This window comes from Emys orbicularis, chromosome 3 (genome assembly GCF_028017835.1).
Source record: "Emys orbicularis isolate rEmyOrb1 chromosome 3, rEmyOrb1.hap1, whole genome shotgun sequence".
NCBI classification, from domain to species: domain Eukaryota; kingdom Metazoa; phylum Chordata; order Testudines; family Emydidae; genus Emys; species Emys orbicularis.
In genome coordinates this window covers 120567042-120586697 of record NC_088685.1, presented here as the reverse complement: position 1 = coordinate 120586697, position 19656 = coordinate 120567042, and the positions used below count along the sequence as shown (strand labels likewise).

The 19656-nt window shown below is 42.4% G+C and overlaps 1 protein-coding gene across 1 annotated transcript in view; it reads left to right on the top strand.

Annotated features, from left to right (window-relative positions):
* Positions 1-4860: 4860 nt before the first annotated feature.
* The window catches only part of NOX3 (NADPH oxidase 3), a 46909-nt gene continuing 32113 nt past the window's right edge, over positions 4861-19656 (top strand). The window contains exons 1-5 of the mRNA XM_065401316.1: positions 4861-4905; positions 5542-5637; positions 5832-5942; positions 7141-7225; positions 13736-13881. Of these exons, the coding sequence (XP_065257388.1) occupies positions 4861-4905; positions 5542-5637; positions 5832-5942; positions 7141-7225; positions 13736-13881 (483 nt within the window). The remainder of the gene's footprint in view (positions 4906-5541; positions 5638-5831; positions 5943-7140; positions 7226-13735; positions 13882-19656) is intronic.

The window sequence follows — 19656 nt, the reverse complement described above, 5'->3', positions numbered from 1 at the left end:
AAATTGCATAACATAAACTGATAATATTAAATTGATATTAAGTACTTAAAAAGTAGTTGTTGAGCATGACAGATTCTTTTTAAACCTCACTATTGTCATCCATTGCTTCTCATGTTTTGGAAATACCAAAATGAATTGCACTCACATTTGAACAAACGGCCTCCAACATTTCATTTTTAAGAAACATGTCTATTTTGTCAGGGGCAAATTTTGCCTTTAAGGCATGAATGTGAAGAACTCTTTTGGAAACGATTCTGCTGTGGAAGACAAGAAGGGAGGGGTGGTGGGGCGGATTTTCAGAGGCTACACGGCTTCCTTCAGGGAGAGGTTGGGAGTAAGAAGGCCTATCAGGACAAGAGTGGGAATGGGGCTAGGGAATCTGTCACTATGTGAATCCTTCCCCCCTGACCTCAGAACTGTATAAGTGAGACACTCCCCTACCCCCACCCCACACACACTCTAGGACCTGCTTGTGTGTTCTACTTCTTCCCCCACCCTGTGTATGTGTTGTCTCTTTAGATTGTAAGATATGTGGGGCAGGAACCATCTATTACTCTGTGCTTCTGTAGTGCCCAGTACAATGAGGCTCCATTCTTGGTTGGCCCTTAGGCACTACTATGATAAACATGATTAATAACAAACATGATTAAGTCATTCCTGAAGTGGGTGCTATACTGCCATTCCACAGCCTGGGTGAGAGGATTGCACCCCCTTTCCCTATGCAGATCTCTGGCCACCAGTTGAATTATTTAGATTAGGGGCAGAAGAGAGGATTTCTCCTTTGAGAAGTGCAAATAAACTTTATTGATTATTCATGCTTCGTGAAAGAAAATCAGAAAAGTGGTTCTTTCCATTGACTATAATTATGGTACTGACTAAATGTTACAATATTCAAATAAATATCCCCTAAAAGGGACCCTGAAACAGACTGGTAGTAGTCTCCTGTGAACCCACCCTTTGATTAGGCCTTGATTCTGCTCAGAGATACTGAATCCTGCTGACTCATTTTTTCTGGTGGCTTGTTAACTCCAACTTGGAATAACCCTTTGAAGATGAGGTTCTAGGCTGACCATTCCTCAGGAGAGAAGGCTCCACCAGGGGAGAAGACTTAGGCTGGAATTATGATAATCATACATTTCTTTGTAAATAAACCAAACCCTAAGGGTAAGCTTTGACTCTGTACAGGGTGTATGGACTGTGTTTGGAGGAGGCTGAGTAAGGGCTGGCCTACACTGGAAATGTACATTGGCACAGCTCCATCTCTCAAGGGGTGAGAAAAATTCGCACCCCCGAGACATGTAGCTATGATGACCTAACCTCTGGTGTAGACAGTGCTAGGATGACAGAAAAATTATTCCTTCAACCTGGCTATTGCCTCTCAGGCAGATATATTATCTTCAGTGATGGGACAACGTCTCCCCTCACTGTAGTGAGTGTCTACATTGAACTGTTACAGCGGCACAGCTGCAGCTGTGCTGCTGTACTATTTTTTAAGTGTAGACATAGCCTGAGTCACTTATTCAAATGTGTCAGTAGGAGTCATGGGATTTTTTTTGCCTCCTCTCTATACCCTCCCCCCCACAACTGTAAAAGAGGTATAAAAGGAAGATATGGAAGTGGTCATAAAATGGATGATGGAGCAACAGAAAGAGCAGCAACTCATGCTACAATTTATGAAGAAGCAGCAAGAACAGCAACAAAAAACAAGAGCAGCAACAGATCCTGGAACAGCTACTTCAGAGACTTATTAATCTGCGTGGGCTGCCCAGAGTGTCAGTGAACACCATTCCTTCCTTTGCAAAGATTGGATTGGAAGATGACCAAGAGGCTTACCTGGTCATTTTTGAGATGATAATTGCTGTAGCCCATTGAAAGAAGGAGACCTGGGCTATTACACAGAGGCTGACGTAGAGGCCATTATGGTCATGACTGCAGACTAAAATAGAGGGGCCATCAGTGAGATAGACAGAAGAACCTTCACAGAAAAAATGTGCTGTGGAATCAAAGGGGTAGCCAAAAAACCTACTCTCCAGAACCCAGAAAGAAGCCACAAGCCCCTCCTATGATCTGTTGGGGGAGGGGGGTTTGTGGGGAAGGGAGAAGGAATATATATACAAAACTTTATTGATTCTGGAGTATGATGAAGCAGAGGCATGTGGTCTTGTGGAGGCGCGCTCTCCATCCCAGATGAGTACCTTAACCACTATACTATAGCATATTCTCTTTCAGTCTCTCCTGTTGAAGCTGTTCCACAGTGTATAAATAATGCATTGTGCCAGAGAGAGTATGAAAATGACTGTACTGCGGGACTGACAAAGAACATGGGAAGACCCAGCATACAGTCCCCTGGTACCAATGGATATTTAACTCCAGGAGAGGGTTCACGGCTATGAATTTTGAGCAGACGGAGGCACCTCCCTTGAACCTGGAGTTATGCCTTTGAGTAATTGCCTTTGAGGGGCAGGTCTTCGGACACACCCCTCTCCTTGGAATTTTCTTCTGTTGGCTAGTTGACTCAGCATGCTGGATTTTGTGGATACCTAACTCTCCCCATTGCATTGCATAGGGAGCCTGCACCCCTAGCTCGGGGTGTGTGTTCCAGTAGGTGGCAGGGCACCTAAATGCTAGGCATTGCAAGGCTGAGTCTAAGAGTTAAACCAAATTAAGGCCACTTTCATTCTGAATGAGAGTGTCCACACAGAGGTTTAATGCAGTTTAACTAATCCACTTTAAATTCACACCTTAGGGGCATGGCTACACTTGCAAGTTACAGTGCATTAAAGCAGTCCCAGGCGTCCTAACTCCCAACCCATCCACACCGGAAAGGCATTTAGAGCGCCTGGACTCTGCAGCTGGAGCACTCCTGGTAATCCACCTCTACGAGAAGCATAACGCTTGCTGCGCCTCGGCTGAAATGCCCCAGCCTCAGTGTGAATGAGGTGTTGCATTACTGAGCTTTGATCAGCCTCCGGAAACGTCCCATAATCCCCTTAAGTCAAGTGGCCACTCTTGTCATTGTTTTGGAATTGGCTGTAGGAATGCGGATATGCCCTTTCAAAGCTCCGTTTCTGACAGCCGGCATGCTTATCTGCTCTGGGACAAAGCAACCATTACTGTGGAATGCTGCTTGCTGTGAGTGTGTGAGAGAGAGGTGGGGCGGGGAGGGGAGTCTGAACCTACAAGACATCATGCTGACACACTCTCAGCACCCCAAAAACCCACTCTCTCTACCCCCACATACACACAACACACTCCCTGTCACACTCCACCCCACCCCCCGCATTTGAAAAGCACGTTGCAGCCACTTGAACACTGGGATAGCTACCCCAATGCACTGCTCTTTGTGGTGTTGCAAGAGCTGCTAATGTGGCCACGCCAGTGCACTTCCAGCTGAGAGTGTAAACACTCAGCAGCATTTTCCCTGCTGCAGTTTCCAAAGGCTGGTTTAACTCCCAGCGCTCTACATGTGCAAGTGTAGCCATGCCCTTAATTAAGATTAAATTTCCTTAGTGTCCCTGTGTAGACAAGCCCTAAGTCTCCTTTATGGATCTAGCCCAGAGTCCCTGTGTGATGTTGGGCAAGTCACTTAAAGCAAACTTTACACAAGTGGCCACTAATTATATGTTCCTAATTTTCTGGGTGCCTGACTTGAGAAACTGGAGTCTGATTTGCAGAAGTGCTGAGCACTCAGTGTTGCAACTGAAGTCATTGGGAGCTGTGATTTGAACATATGAATGCTATATAATACACCTCTATCCTGATATAACGTGACCCGATATAACACAAATTCGGATATAATGCGGTAAAGCAGTGCTCCGGGTGGGGGAGGGGGGCGGGGCTGCACACTCCAGCAGATCAAAGCAAGTTCGATATAACGCGGTTTCACCTATAACGCGGTAAGATTTTTTGGCTCCCGAGGACAGTGTTATATCGGGGTAGAGGTGTACTGAGTACACTGCAGGTCAAGCCTTAGGTATCTCAGTTTGGGCACCAAAAATTAGTGGATGCTTTTGACTTTAATCTCTCTGTGCCTCGGCTCCTCCTCATCTCACAGGGTGTTGTGAAAATAAATTTGTTAATATTTGTGAAGCAGTCAGATCCTATATTGATAAGCATCATAGAAAAGCCAATAAAGAAATTAATTTTGTATTCAGAGCAGAGTCTAAATAGGACATGGGACCATATATTGCACAATGAGGATAAAACAAAATACTGAATAGCGTCTCACTAAATGAGCACTGTCCTCCACTTGTGCTCTGAATAAAGCAGGGGTCTTGTGAGAAAAAATAGTATCTGATCATGTAATTAAGGTCTGTAACATAATACATACTCACAAAGGGTCTGTATTAAGGTTGTATAGGCAACTTTTATTCTGGCATTTCCTAACTTTTGAGTGCTTGACTTTGCAACCATCAAGTTCTTTTAAGATATTTTTGTGTGTTTAAGATATATACATAATGAATACTCCCTCCTGTTTGGTATTTTAACAAGTTGCATCATGAAGAATTATGTTAATTTCTGCTGAACTTGTGGTGAAAGCCAACCCAGAATGGTAAATGAGGATAATTTAATGAAACCAGCTCTCATTTTCTGTAAAATAACTTTTGAAAGAGGAATCGCTGGACATGGAGCAGCTTTGTATTTACACAGGTCATAAGGCATGTCAGTTTGGTGATCTGCTCTTAGCAGGAAGTCCTTAATTAGAAAATTCCTAGAGAGAGCTGCAGCTCCCGGTAGGTGCTTATTAAGATCTCAAGACAAAAAGTAGTTAGTAGAAAAGCTTGCGGAATGTACAGAGAACTCAGGTTATGTTATAAGGCAAGAGTGAATTGCTGTTAACATAAAAGAGTGGCAATCAAGATGGGATGCTGGATTTTCAGTGAAAGTCTGTCAGTCCTGTTATTAGTAAGTATCTCTTTAATATTAAAAAAACTAATTGGCTATATATAAGTATTTTAAGCTTGTTTAAGAGGTTTTTTATTGTTTGCTTACAGTAAATGAACAAGTGAAATGTAAGACCTGTATAAAATATTCAACAACTTTTATAAATAGCCTTTAAAACAATTTAATGTCTTACTGTATTTTTTTAAGCATTTTACTTCTCAGATTAAGGGAACAGTAGTTTATAATTGTATTTGAAATTGTGCTCTGAATTATTTTCTGATTTTTTGGGTGAGGGAGTTCCCTCAACCTTCCCAACTCTTTTCACTTCTGGAAGTCTTTAGTTTTCATTGTTGTTGCCTTTTGCAAATACATACACTTCCATGCTAAATCTTATACCTAAGAACAAGTGTACTATCTGACCTTTATTATGTGCTGATATGTCCTCTATTGGGGGACTGTATCCTGCATTTGCCAAAAGATAGACTCAGTCTGATAGGTATTTTCCATTTCTAACTTCTGTGATCTTCTAGAACTGTTTCATACTGGTATTGAAATACTCCCCAGGTTCTTTTGAAAGAATACCACAAATGATTTAATATGCAGTAAAATATCCAAGGTGTCATTAATCACTTAACGGCCCCCCACTTTTTATTGTAGCTGGTGTGGCTGGGATTGAATTTATATCTGTTTATTGACACATTCCATTGGTATGAAGAAGATGATGCTTACCTTTATACACGGGTTATGCTGGGTGTAAGTATGAGTTAGACTGCTAAGCACCTTCTCAAAGGAGAATGTTGCAACATGCATATTTTATTATCAGCCTCTACTTTTGCTGATACTGAGTAATTTTTCCGAATGAGAGACTTGCTTTTTAATATGTTTCCTTTCTTCTTTAGCCTACCCCCAAATTTGTAATATAATTTTTTATACCATTATGTGTACAGTCAACACTGGCTTGGGCGAGAGCTTCTGCGACATGCCTTAATTTTAACTGCATGTTAATCCTGCTACCAGTCAGTAGAAACCTTATTTCATTCATAAGGGGAACAAGCATTGTAAGTACAGTTTTTGAAATCCATGTATTATTTTCTCTTATTTCTATAACTCATCAATGTTATCCAAATCAAAAATTTCAAAGGAATGTAATTGTTAGAAAAACCTGTGCATTTAGTTCTGAGTTATTATTGTTTACACTGTTATTATATGCCCATAATTAAAAGGAGACTAATCATTTGTAGCTTTAGAGGCAACACTATTTAGGGCTAGATTCTGCATAATACTGGTGATGCGAAGTGTTGTGCGTATAAGCACAAAGTAAAATGTGACGGTGTAGACAAAAAGTATAGGGGAATTCAACTTGCATTAATGGAGAACACTGCTGTGTATCCATCATGTTACTCCAGTCTAGTGGCAAGATGAAGGCCAAAGTGAGGAACATACAGGTGGAGCCTCATGAGTCCAATGAAAGTTGAGATTCTCACATACTCACGTGATTCCAGGAGGCAAGGCTTTAAGGAAAAACCCAAACATTTCTAGACTTGCAATAAAATCACAGGAGTTGGCAATACTGTAATAATGTGCACACTCTTTATGCACTACATAAAAACTTACACCATCAAGACCTTACTCAATAATTGGTTTCCACTGGATTTCTGCCATTAAACCCCCAAGTGTACTCAGGGCCGGCTCTAGGCACCAGCAAAACAAGCTGGTGCTTGGGGTGGCACATTTTTAGGGGCGGCATGGCCGGCGCCAGAATGCCGCCCCTAAAAATGTGCCCCGGCCGCCCTAGCTCACCTCCGCTGCTGCTGCCGCTCGCGCACCGCTACTCGCCCTCAAACCTGGGAGGGAGGGGGAGATCCCGAGCGGCCACGGCGCGGGCGCCGCTTCTCCCCCTCCCTCCCTCCTTCCTAGGCTTGAGAGCCTGGGGGGAGGAGGCAGGGCTGGGGATTTGGGGAAGGGGCGGAGTTGAGGCGGGGCCGGGGGTGGGGTAATTAAAAAATGGGGGGGGGGGCGGCCAAAATTGTTTTTGCTTTGGGCGGCAAAAATCCTAGAGCCAGCCCTGAGTGTACTGAATCCCTGTGAGAAATACTTGAATAAATCATGTCAATATGTAGCATGCAATTGCTTGATTTAAAAAAAAATTAAAAATAGCTGTTGAATTCACCATCCCCCTTTCCCTATGTGTGAGTTGGAAATAGTAAATTGAGTTAACTATGTAACTTGTAAAATGAGTTTTGCTTTTTTGCCAAGTGTTGTAGAGGAGCACTGAGGAGACAACTTGACAAAAACCTCACATTTCATAAGATAGTTGCCTATGGAATAGCTGTAAATGCAAGTAAGTTTTCTATTTTTCCTGGTTTGTCTTTCAGTTGTCGCTTAGTAATGATATAGTGATTCTACCTAATATTATAATCTCTGTATGCCATCCACCTGCCTCAACAGGTGGGGGAAACTTGATAGGGTCAGACACCCACTAAGGGACACTAGGTAGCTCCTCCTGCTGGCAGTTTCTGGCACCCATTAGCCAGCTGAGGAGAAGCGGGTGCTGATTGCCCAGCATTCCCCAGTTCCCAGGATTTAACCTGGCACAGGGGCCATGAGGAGCATCCCTCAGCACTGATTTCCAGTGCAGTTAAAAGAATAAAATGAACTGGTCCCAGAGGTAAAAGACCTGGGATTTTGGTGATGGGCCTTGGTTTCATGGAATCCTCCTGAAGGCAGAGAGGGTGCTAGAACTCAGAGAGAGCTGAGTCCTGAGGACAGCCTACCCTGAGTTGTGGGTTATAGGGTAAGGAGCTCTGAAGCCCCTGCACTAGAGCCAGTTAAATGCCTGGTATAGGAGAGTATGAGTGATTGGAGAGTAGCGCTCCTCTGCTGTGTTAAAGTCTAATAAAAGTTGCGGCCTGCCGCTTAATTCCATGCATGTGTTTGTCCTCATTTTGCTGCTGTGTCCGCATAAAAAACTCTGATACACTCACTGCTCTAGTATGATTTTTGGCGGCATTTCGGCGGCGACGCCTCTGGATGACGCTGCTTGTCGGCGACTTTCGGCGGTGATGCCTATTGACGTTGCCGCTTGTCGGCAGCATTTCGGCGGATGCTCCTCCGCCGCCACGGTCCTCTGTGGCTCGTCGTCTGGTGCCCGCCAGATGAAAAAGGTTGGGGACCACTGCTCTATAGCTATCCTTTCACTAACCATAATGCTATTAGCTTAATGAGGATTCTGGGGTGAAAGCCTGATCCCACTGAGCTTTCTGAGCACAATTTCTACCAGTATAGATACATACTCTATATTTCAGATTCAAATAAGGTAGTTTATGCAATCCTCTATCATAATAATTCTTTAGATGTAAACTTGACTGATATTTATTCTTAAGATAATGAATAGAATCTTCAGGGTGTGGGAGATGACAGTCAGAGAAGGCCGTTGGTTTTAGGTTAGACTGATGGACTGACCTGAGTTAAGATGTTCTGGATATATGTTAACTATGCATCTAATAAAGACTATTGTTAAGTTACTAGCAATGAATTATCATTAAAACTAGTGGATTACTTGAATATAAAACAACACACCCACTGAAGTCAATGACAAAATTCCTATTCACTTCAATGAGGTCAGGGTTTCACTTTTTTTTTTTTTTTTAATCTTTGTGGGGGGGGGGTTTAAAGCAGGAGAAATGAAGGGGTTAATTAACGTTGCTACAGCCACAGCAAATGTTACTATCAGAATTCTGCTCAGAATGTCATGGTTGATCTTGACTCTAATATTCTGGTCTTTCTATATGAAGGATCTGCTTTCCCATGCATGTATCTGGCATTAACCTTTCCATGGAGGGAGAGCAGAATATGGAATCAGGATCCTGAATTCCATATTCCATTAAGATCCAAGAGCTGAATTTTATCTTTTGGATGTAATGTTAAAGTAGTCAGAAGGGAAGGGGGAGGAGGTGGAATATGTATCTTCCAGTATATTAGGATGACTTGCTTATCTGTCATGTCCATTCACTTATCAGAGTTCATTTTCAGCATAGAACACATTGCTAGAGAATGCAACATTTTTTTCTTTTAATTAACATATGAACCCAGCACTGTAAATCAACCAACTTCTATTTGGTGTATAATTTCTGTCATACTCCAAAATGTGAGTAAAATTGCACTTTTTTATTTTTGTTTTTTATATTAGTGTAAAAATGTTTGCTAGTGTGTTAAACTGGACATTTTTTGAAATGCAAGGTTATCAGAAAAGTGATTACTTTATAACTTCAGTAATTCTAGAGATTTACACACAACAGCTGATGTCAAGTGCCAGAAAGCCAGTACTTAATCCTGACTATCTATAGGGAGAAACTGATGATGAAATTGAAAAAAGAAAACATCAAGACAAAAGGACATCTGAATAGTGAAACATTACAACTTATAAACTCATGTTTCCTTTTAAAAACAAGTGAGAAAAATATTTTGTTTGGGAAATACTGAGTTCATGATGATATCCTTTGTGTTAAGGGCCAGAAACTCAGTTGTTTAAAATACAAAATTAAATGCTACAGAAAACTCCCAATACTAAACTTTTAGTCTACATCTGTACATTGTGTGGATCATCACATTTATTTGTTTGCACTATAAGCTGCTACCCATAAGTATATGGACTTCCTTGTTATAATATTTAGCAATATTAACATGATATACAGAGAAAAATGTGAAATATTTCAGGCACAATTGTCAAATTCTTTTTTGTATGCTAAAAAGCATTATAGGTAGTACCTGCATAAACAATCAAGTGCCACACAAGACTGTTGGAAATTTTCTAGTTAGTTGTTCTAACAAGTAAATTTTCTCCTATGGTTTCAAATATGGCAGTAGGAAGCTAAACTAATTTGCAGATCAAATCACTGAGCTTGATATCTACACAATATAAAGTTGTAAATCACTTTTTGTTTAATAATAAAATATCACAAGTATTTGTCTCTGCTTTTTAATTATTATTTTAGCACTTTCACTTAGTAGCATGCTAAAGATAATCAGAGCAATATTATTAATCTTGTCTATTATTTTACTTCTCAAACAGTAGAATAGCTTGGTAGAGGTTTTTGTGGTCTTGGGAAAAGTTTGTAGCTAAGTTTCCATACCAATCTTTAATTTTTCATCAGTTCTTATACAAATTCAACTGTAGGCTTCAATTGGCCAGGTGTAATTAGAGCCTGGTGGAAGTAGGTACGTTGGAAGAAAAAGAGAGAGGAAACAATGTTATCTATAATCAAAGGGCATCACTGAAAATTCAATAAAGGGAATTCTGCTTAGCGTGGCTTCCTGCCTTTCTGCATACCTGTCTATGATAAGAGCTGCTTAGGAGTTACTCACCCTCTAATAAATCTTCCCTATAGACCTGTAGAATAAAATCATAGTTTCATACTCTTTCAACTTGATCCACACAGATCATTCAAGATATTCTAATTCAAATGGGATATCTCAGTCAAAAAATAGTACCTTGAACCTAAAGATCTTTATAAGAGAGGAGCAAATAATGTTTCAGACAATTTCTCACACATTCATTTTCTTCCTCAAAAGAAAGTAAATTTATATATTTACAAATCTTACAGTCCCCCCCTCTCTTTAAAAAAAACCTAAAATCTGAAACTAGAGTGTCATAATATTAGTGCTGGTTTTAAAGGTAACCTACAAAAAAAAAAAAATCTTTTATTTTTACTTCTTTATGACATAAAGGTAGTCTGAAAGGGTTGGCTTTTTCTGCTTGTCTTTAATATTAAAAACCTACCCCGAATTTTCTAAAATAGCTCTATCTCCAGTCCTAATTTAGTCCTCCAGCAAAAATCAGGGAAGACGAGATTCTATATTCCCAGTATTTCTGAGGACAATATCATGCAAAGCGCTCACCATCCTTCACCTTTGTTATACAGCAAAACTTTAAATTGGGAACAAAGTTAATAAAACAAACAAATAAAAAAATCCAAAATTGAGAATGTGTGGAATTTAACATCAACATATATCAGATAGTGTGCTGGGCTCGGTATGCTTATACATTGGTTGTATTACAGAGATTCATAATTTAATATATTAAAAGGTATGATTTTGATTTTTCTTGAAGTTCAAAAGGAACAATTCTGTGACAACAGAAAGTAGAGTAGGTGATGCTGCTACAAAACTTAGGGTCAGTTTGCTGAAGCATTCACAGACTTATGCAAGACCACTGACTTAGTGAGGTTACAAAGGACAAGATTTTGACCCTTTGATTTTATAATAGTGGGAATACCAAGATGGTTAATTAGTAGGAACAAACTTCAAAATGATTATTATCCTAGGCAGGCATGCAGAAAAAGAGAGATAAGCACATGCCCTTAGATAAGCACATGCAATTTCTATTTAGTTCAATGAGAGGTATGTATGCTTCACTGACAGCAGAATTGGCTGAATAAGATTAACTAAATTGACCAGACTTACAAGAATGTAATTAAATTACATTTCTTTTTGTTCTTTTTTTTAATTATTTTTAAGATGCACTATGGACATTGCACTCTAATTGCAGCCCTCTTCCTTTTTTGTCTCCCCAATAAAAGCATGTGATTTGAACTCACTGGTGGACTAGATGAAAAATGTAAAGGCTAGCATACAAATTACTACACTTGCATACCATTTCTAAGGTTCCAGATTTTACTAATAAAAAGGGCTAAATCCTGCAGCCCTTACTCAGGCAAAACTCCCATTGATGTCAAAGGAAATTTTGCTTGAGTAAGGAATGCAGAATTTCACCCATAGTATATGTTTACTCATGAGCGGTGGGAAAATACTGGTAAAAACAAATTATAGATGAAGCATTCTAAGCTCTGTACCCATAATGAATAAATTGAGAGCAATAAAAAATGCTCATAAATTTCAGGAATTTCTACAGTGGCTTTTGAAAGTACTTAGCAAATTCCACACACTGTAGATCTAAGGAAACTCCACAAAATGCACTATAGAGATATAAAATTTTTTAGCTAATGGCAAGGTATCTGGTGCCAGAATTTTTACTTTGCTACAACTATTGTGCATTAAAGGAACCACACTGAAAAATGGAATTACACGTTTGCATTACTCTTGCTAGCCTGCTACAATTCACTTTTAGATTGAATTATTTTTTCTTCTAGTGGCACACAAGAAACTATCAGAAGCACAAATCTAATAAAACTCAGGCCAGTACTTAAGATGATAGGAGATCCAGGGAACCCAACATTCTGAATGCATTTGTTTGAATTTTAATATTTTTTCTGTATAGGATTATATTTTGTATGTTAACATCTTGCACAAAGTAATTTCCAGGAAAGTACAGTCTGGCTCATGCTAGAAGACTTGTGCTATATCTGTCAGGTACAAGTTGGAGTGATTGTCACCCATCAGAAGGAAGAAAATTATAGGTCTAAGTAGATTTCTTAGTAAGGCCCCCAAAACATGAGTCTGGTAGGATGTGTTTGCATTGGGAATAGAACTCTGATTATGGTAGAAGAAAAGAACAATGTGCAGCTGATACCAAATAATATTTTTACAATGATTAGAGCAAAATGTCTTAGATAAACTATAGTGGAAATTTGATGTTCTCTTTTTCACAGAAGAGGTACCAGGGCCGGCTCTGGCTTTTTTGCCGCCCCAGGCAAAAAAGCCTCCGGCCGCCCTCCCCCCCCGCGGGGGGGGGGGGGGGGCGGAGCCCGGGGGGGGCGGCGAGCCCCGGCGGGGGCTCCACTCTCCCGCCGGGGGGAGGGCGGCCGGAGCCCCGGGGCGAGGGTGGCGAGCCCCGGCGGGGGCTCCGCTCTCCCCCCGGCGGCCGGGGGCAGGGCGCCAGGGGGGGAGGGCGGCCGGAGCCCTGGGAGGAGGGCGGCGAGCTCCGGCGGGGGCTCGGCTCTCCCCCCCCCCCCCGGCGGCCAGAGCGCCGGGGGCAGGGAGGCGAGCCCCGGCGGGGGCTCGGCTCTCCCCCCGGCGGCCAGAGCGCAGGGCGGCGAGCCGGTGGCGAGCCCCGGCACCCGGCAGCCGGGGGGAGGGCGGCCAGAGCGCCGGGGGGAGGGCGGCGAGCCCGGCTGTGGCCCCGCTCTCCCCGGCGGCCCGAGCGCCGCGCCGCCCCCCTCCAGGTGCCGCCCCAAGCACCAGCTTGGTTGCCTGGTGCCTGGAGCCGGCCCTGAGAGGTACAACAGTGGGCACTGCAATGTAGGCTTTCCCCATGCTGTCCTAACTGAACCTGACACTGAAGGACTCACTTATTGGGAGGAAGAGGTTATGACTATTCAATCCTGGGGTTCCCTTTTGACATTGCCCATTGCATTTGTCGTAGTTTTGTGATGTGGTAGTTTCTTTGTCCAACAGGAATTAAGACCTCTGAAAACACGTCATCATGGCCACCTGTTAGGGGGCACCAATTATGTGTTACTTCTGACATTAATAAAATTTGCATACGTGCCGTTGAAGTGAAAGGCTCCATAAACATTTTAGCAAGAGAACGTGCCTAATTTTGAGTGAAACCAATCAATTTTATGGTATATCATTCCTATTTTCAAGAGCACACCTTTCCATGGCACCAAAAGCTAAAGGGCAGTACATTTGGGAACACAAGAAATGACATCATCGGGACCATAAACATGGGAAGATTATGTTGAAGCTGTTATTCCATTTTATACTTGAACATAACGGGTTGCCATGTATTACACACTGACAAAAGTCTATTTTTGTTGTTGATTTCTGTGTAAAGATCTTAATCCACACAGAGACTTTTTAAATGTTTCATGTCATAGTTAATAAAATTGATGCTGGCAGGTGTAAATGTACAACTTTAACTTCAGTTTGTATAACTATCTCTTTCAAACAGTCATCCATATTGTTGCACATCTGGTCAACATAGAGCGATATCATATAAGTCAATCGAAGGAAGCAGGGGGGTTGCAGAATAAACTTTCTGGCATTGGCAAAACACCAAATGAAAGCTACTTGAACCCAATTAGAAACTATGAAGTGGTAAGTTGTCATTAGGTGCTTGCTGGCTTTCCTCATCTGAAAAATTGTCCTCTGCAGGTTCTTTTGTTGATAAAACTATATTTCAATACCTTTTAAGCAGAGCTAGGAGATGCTGTCAAAGATTAACCTGAATTTCAGCTGAAAACAATAGCTAAAAAAATGCAATTTTCAGGTTTTCCAGCTCAGAGAAATGTGTTTACTATTTTAATTAGTTTAGAAAGGAGATAAGTGGGGTGTGGATGATGAGTATTATGATTAGTTGAAAATTTATTAAACCTGTAAGCTATTGATATATGAAATATGGCTAACAACCTCTGACTAGAAAAAGAGAGAACAATATTTTAAATGTAAAAAAACCATAATAATACATAATGAAACTTCTTTCACAGCTGGTGTTAGGCTCTCACAGTGGTTTTGCAAGGTTTCCTTAATTTGGGGCTAGCTTCTACTCTTTGTTAATTGGTGTACATCGGGAGTAACTTCATTGACTCTGGTGGACTTACTCTTGATTTTATACCAGTGTAAACAACAGTAGATTTTTTTTCCTCAGTGAGTGCAGGCTGCAGTTAATTGATTTTATTTTTATAGTTATTACATTATACCATAGTTAACACTGGTGTTATTTGCTTGCTTGTGTATAATGTCACATACTTCAAATATAATGAGAATTATAGGTGCTAAGTAGAGAGCCAGGAATGGGAAAATAGGCATCTGAATTGAAGTGGAAGGGCAAGCATAAATCTGTGTATTTGCATTGTTTTGCAAGTGTAAAGTTGATATTATTGTATTAATTATTTTTCAACTGACAAAGTGACTATTTCATCTGCTAAAAAAAAAAATCAAATCTCATACACATCAAGCAAATAAATAAACTACTCCACTAGCATCAAAGGCCTGAACATACATGGCCTTGACCTGAAAGTTGGCAATCTGGGCAGGTCTCTCAGACCCACGGGGAAAGCAAATTCTAGAGTTTAGAGCCCTTGCTGGGACACTCTACCCACAGTCACCAGATGCACATGTGATGTGTTCACCACTGATTGAAGAGGAAGAGTTTGTAGGTTTTAGAGGGGGCCCAACACCCTTTGGTGGTTTACTCCCATTTTTCCAAGGTAAGCCTACTCTCCCAAACACCTGGAAGTAAATTTCCTGATGTCCTTTCCAACCCTCTCAAATAATAATATACTTGCCTGGCAATTATATGGTAACTAAATGTACGTAGCCTACATTTTAACCTTTTGATAATTATTTTTACATTTCTTTTATTGCCCACTTGCATCTGTCTGTACATTCTGAATAAGTCTGTCTTTCTGAATAAATTCAAACAAAGGATTTCTTCCACCTTTACAGAAGAAAGTTCTGAGAGCAGTAATTCAAGTATTCTTTTCAGTTTAGTTATGCCTCTGCAGTAGCAGCGTACGAAGAGTCTTTGACATTTTTCATTGTTTCATCTCAACATTCAAACTAGCCAGTGTAGTGTAAATGGTCAAAATGTCACCTAGATCAATCCTGTTCACATGTAATAGGATCTGAACATATTCATCACAGGCACTAGTTTGAAAATATACTCTGTGCTGTCAAGTGTGAACATCTGAGAGTAATTCAACTCTAAAAATGGCACTGTGGAACTTATCACCTCTCCAGCACTTCCATATCAAATAAGTTCGCTTTAAAAGTAAAAATATGTTTTTTCTCATTCTAACCCTACAAAGCCAACTCGGGATCTGGAAGTCAAGCTGGGTTCTTTCATGCTTGTGCATCATCCACAGTAATCTAGGGTCTGCAGGCCACGTTAGGCCTTCAGTTACACTGTATAAAAATGGTTACTTATCTTGTAGTATCTGTTGTTCTTTGAGATGTGTTGTGCACATACATATTCCACTGTAGGTGTGTGTGTGTGTGCGCACCAGTGCACTCAAGTTGGATATGCCAGCAGTAACACTAGGTGGCACATGCACCACTGCTCTCTTCATGCTTTCAGGCAAGGGCATAAAATGGGCATCTTTGCCACTTCCCTCTCCATTCCTTCACACAGCTGTAATAAATTCCAAAGCAGAGGGAAGGTGGGAGGGTCGTGAAATATATATATGCACAACACATCTCAAAGAACAACAATTACTGCAAGGTAAATAACCTTTTTTTCTCCTTTGAGAGATTATGCATATATACATTCCACTGTAGGTGACTCCCCAGCAGTTCCTTTGCAGGTAGAGAGACTTTGGATCATCTGAAGAGGGATTGTAACACCAACTTGCCAAAGCTGGCATCGTCAAGAGAGGTCTGAATGATGGCATAATGAGTAGAGAAAGTATGCACAGGCCATGCTGCTGCCTTGCATATATGACCTATTGGGACATTACTCAGAAATGCTGTGTCACGGAGGAGACCAGCGTATTGAGCAGGGCCACCCCTGTTGGCCCAATGTGGAGTTGGTCACACGATCGTTGGGATTCTCTGTTGGGTCAAACAATTGTGATGGGGGGGACTCTGGGCCCCTGGTGGGGCCAAGTAGGGGGAAGCAAATGCTCAGTCTCTAGCCTCCTGAACCTCCTGGCTGGGGCAAACAATAGTAGTTGAGGGCTCTGATTCTCTGGACAGGGCAGACCAAGCAAACAGTCTGTAGCCCCTGGGACGGGGCAGAGCAAACACTCAGTCTCTAGCTAGGGCCCTCGGTGGCCACTCATAGTGGCAGTGCAGGAGACGGGGGGCAGAGGAACCCAGGCCCACCCTATTCCAGCGGGTTCTGACCCAGGCTCTAGGAAGCCAGAAAATTCCTTGTTAAGCATTCGCTTCTAATACATAAGGCCCATCTCAGGCATCTCCTTGGCTGGCAGCAGTTCAGCATCCCAGTCAGTCTCCAAGGTTGGCTGGTTGTTCGCAGCGTAGTCTGGGTCCACAGTCCCAACAACCTGGAGAGTCACAGGTTCCTCAACAGGAGCCCGCAGCACATGTCCTTCTTCCTCCTCCGCCAGCCCCAACTGAGCTGGGCTGCCTCCTTTTATTTGTCTCTTCCACCTGGAGCATGCGCAGCAGGCGTGAGGGGTGAGGTCCCCTGGGCCCACAGTGATTGGTCTGGCCCCCCCTGGCCCCAGTGTGGTGTTGGTACACCCCGTCACATGCTGATGTAGTGGAGTGAGCTTTGGCAGAGGGAGCAGTTATTCTCAATGGCGGAGAGACTTTAGTAAGGTTGTAACAGAGCTTGATATAGGGCATGGCTACACTTGCAGATGTAGAGCGCTGTGAGTTAAACCCACCTTCGTAGAGTGCAGTAGGGAAAGCACTGCAGTCTGTCCACACTGACAGCTGCAAGCGCACTGGCGTGGCCACATTTGCGGCACTTGCAGCGGCATTGGGATCGGTGCATTATGGGCAGCTATCCCAGCATGCAAGTGACTGCAACGTGCTTTTCAAATGGGGGTGAGGTGGGGTGGAGTGTGACAGGGAGTGTGTTGTGTGTATGTGGGGGGAGAGAGAGTGGATTTTTGGGGTGCTGAGAGTGTGTCAGCATGCTGTCTTGTAAGTTCAGACCGCACTTCCCCCCCGCCTCTCTCTCACTCACTCAAAGCAAACAGTAAATGTTTGCTTTTTCTTGGAGCTGATAAGCAGACGGCTTCTCCAAAACGGAGCTTTGAAAGGGCATTTCCGCATTCCTGCAGCCGATTTCACAACAATGACAAGAGTGGCCACTTGACTTAAGGGGATTATGGGACATTTCTGGAGGCTGATCACAGTGCAGTAACGCAACACCTCGTTCACACTGGTGCCACGGCGCTCCAGTGGGGGCGCCACAAACGTTATTCCACTCGCCAAGGTGGAGTACCATCAGCGCTGTAGCTACGGAGTCAGAGCGCTCTAAGTGCCTTGCCAGTGTGGACGGGGAGTAAGCTAGGGCGCCCGGGGCTGCTTTATTGCGCTGTAACTCGCAAGTGTAGCCAAGGCCATAGTCAGAGACCCAGTGTGAGATTCACTGAGGTGACACTGCATATCTTACAAAGAGCTGGGATGAAGGATCTAGTGCAGTCCAAGTAAAAAATCCATGGCTCAATGAACATCCAAGTTATGGAGAGCCTCCTCAGCCTTAGATACATGGGGTTTGGAGAAAAAACACCATAAGATTAATTGTTTGATATAGTTGGAAAGCTGACAGTACCTTGGGTATAAATGTAGGATGTGGCATAGAAGGGACACCTTGTCCTTATAAAAGACAGTAAAAGGAGGGTAAGCTAAAAGAGGTTGAAGCTCTGAAACCCTACTGATAGAAATAATTGCCACCAAAAACTCAATCTTCATATACAATAAAGATAATGAAGTCATATCCATAGATTGGAGGGAGGACCTATCAGTTTGGAAAGCACTAGATTCAAATCCCAAATAGGTACGGGATAAGACACAGGAGAATAAACCTTGACCGGGCCCTTCAGAAACTGAGAAACAAGTGGAAGTCTTTAAATCATGATCTGAGGACTTCAGTAACTCAGCCAGAGGTTAGGGGTCTATTACGGGAGTGGGTGGGTGAGATTCTGTGGCCTGAAATGTGCAGAAGGTCAGACAAGATGATCATGATGGCCCCTACTGACTTTAAAGTCTGACTCTATGAGAAAAAATGGGAAAATTGTCTATTGGCAGATGTAATGTAGGAATAGAAGCCAGGTGAACTCTCACAGAACTATTTGAAAGGCCTGATGATTTGAGATGCAAAAGATAATCCAATATATGTGACTTCTGTGTGATGGGGAAATAAATGATGTGAGCATGCCCAAATCGAAAATCTCTTACACCTTGCTGCGTATGTGACTTTAGTGGATTCTGTTCTGCTGTTCACTAAGACGGCCCAAACCTCTCAGGAGCAGTTTCTCTTGAATATTTAACCAGAGATCATCCACACCATAAGATGGAGAGATTCGAGGTTCAGATGTAGAGACTTGCCCTAGTTTTGGGACAGAAGATCCCTGACCAGCAGTAGAATTATCGGCGACCTGATGGAAAGCTGATACAGATCTATGAACCAATACTGTCTTAGCCGCACTAGTGCAATGAGGATTAGTGATGCTCTATCTTGTTTTAGCTTCCTCAGGACCCTCGGAATGAAATGATCAGAAGGGAATGCATGTAGAAGATGACTGAATCAGGGAAGAAGAAAAGCATCTATGATGGAACTGGGGTTGCGACCCACCTTTGGGCAAAATCTCATGCATTTGTTGTTGAGGTTTGTCGTGAATAATTCTATTAGTGGGTACCCCCAGTGGTGAAAAACCTGAAGGATAATATCCATCCTGATCAACCACTCATGTTAGTCTATGAAAACCCTACTGAGAGAATTCAGGAGAGTGTTTCTCACTCCTGGAAAATGGAAGGCCTTCAAAGAAACTTAGTGTTGAATACATAGATTCCGCAGGAGGATAGCCTCCTGACACAACTGAGATGACCTTGTCCCTCCCAGCTTGTTCATGTAAAACATAGCAGTCGTATTGTCCGTGAGAACTTGAATCACCCAATTCTTGATGTGGGCATAAATATTTTGCCGGCCAAATGTATGGCCCTGAGCTCCAGCATGTTTATATGGAGGAAAATTTCCTGAGGTGAGCTTGAGCCTGAAGTTGACCAAGATGGGCCCCCCAGCCTTTGACAGATGCATCTGTAACCAGAGACAATCAGTTCTGGGGACAGAAATGGAACTCACTTGTATACATTCTGCTGATCCATTCACCAATCCAGAGACTGAAGCACTTGCACGGATACACAAATCTGCATGTCCAGCAGATGCCTAGAAGGTCA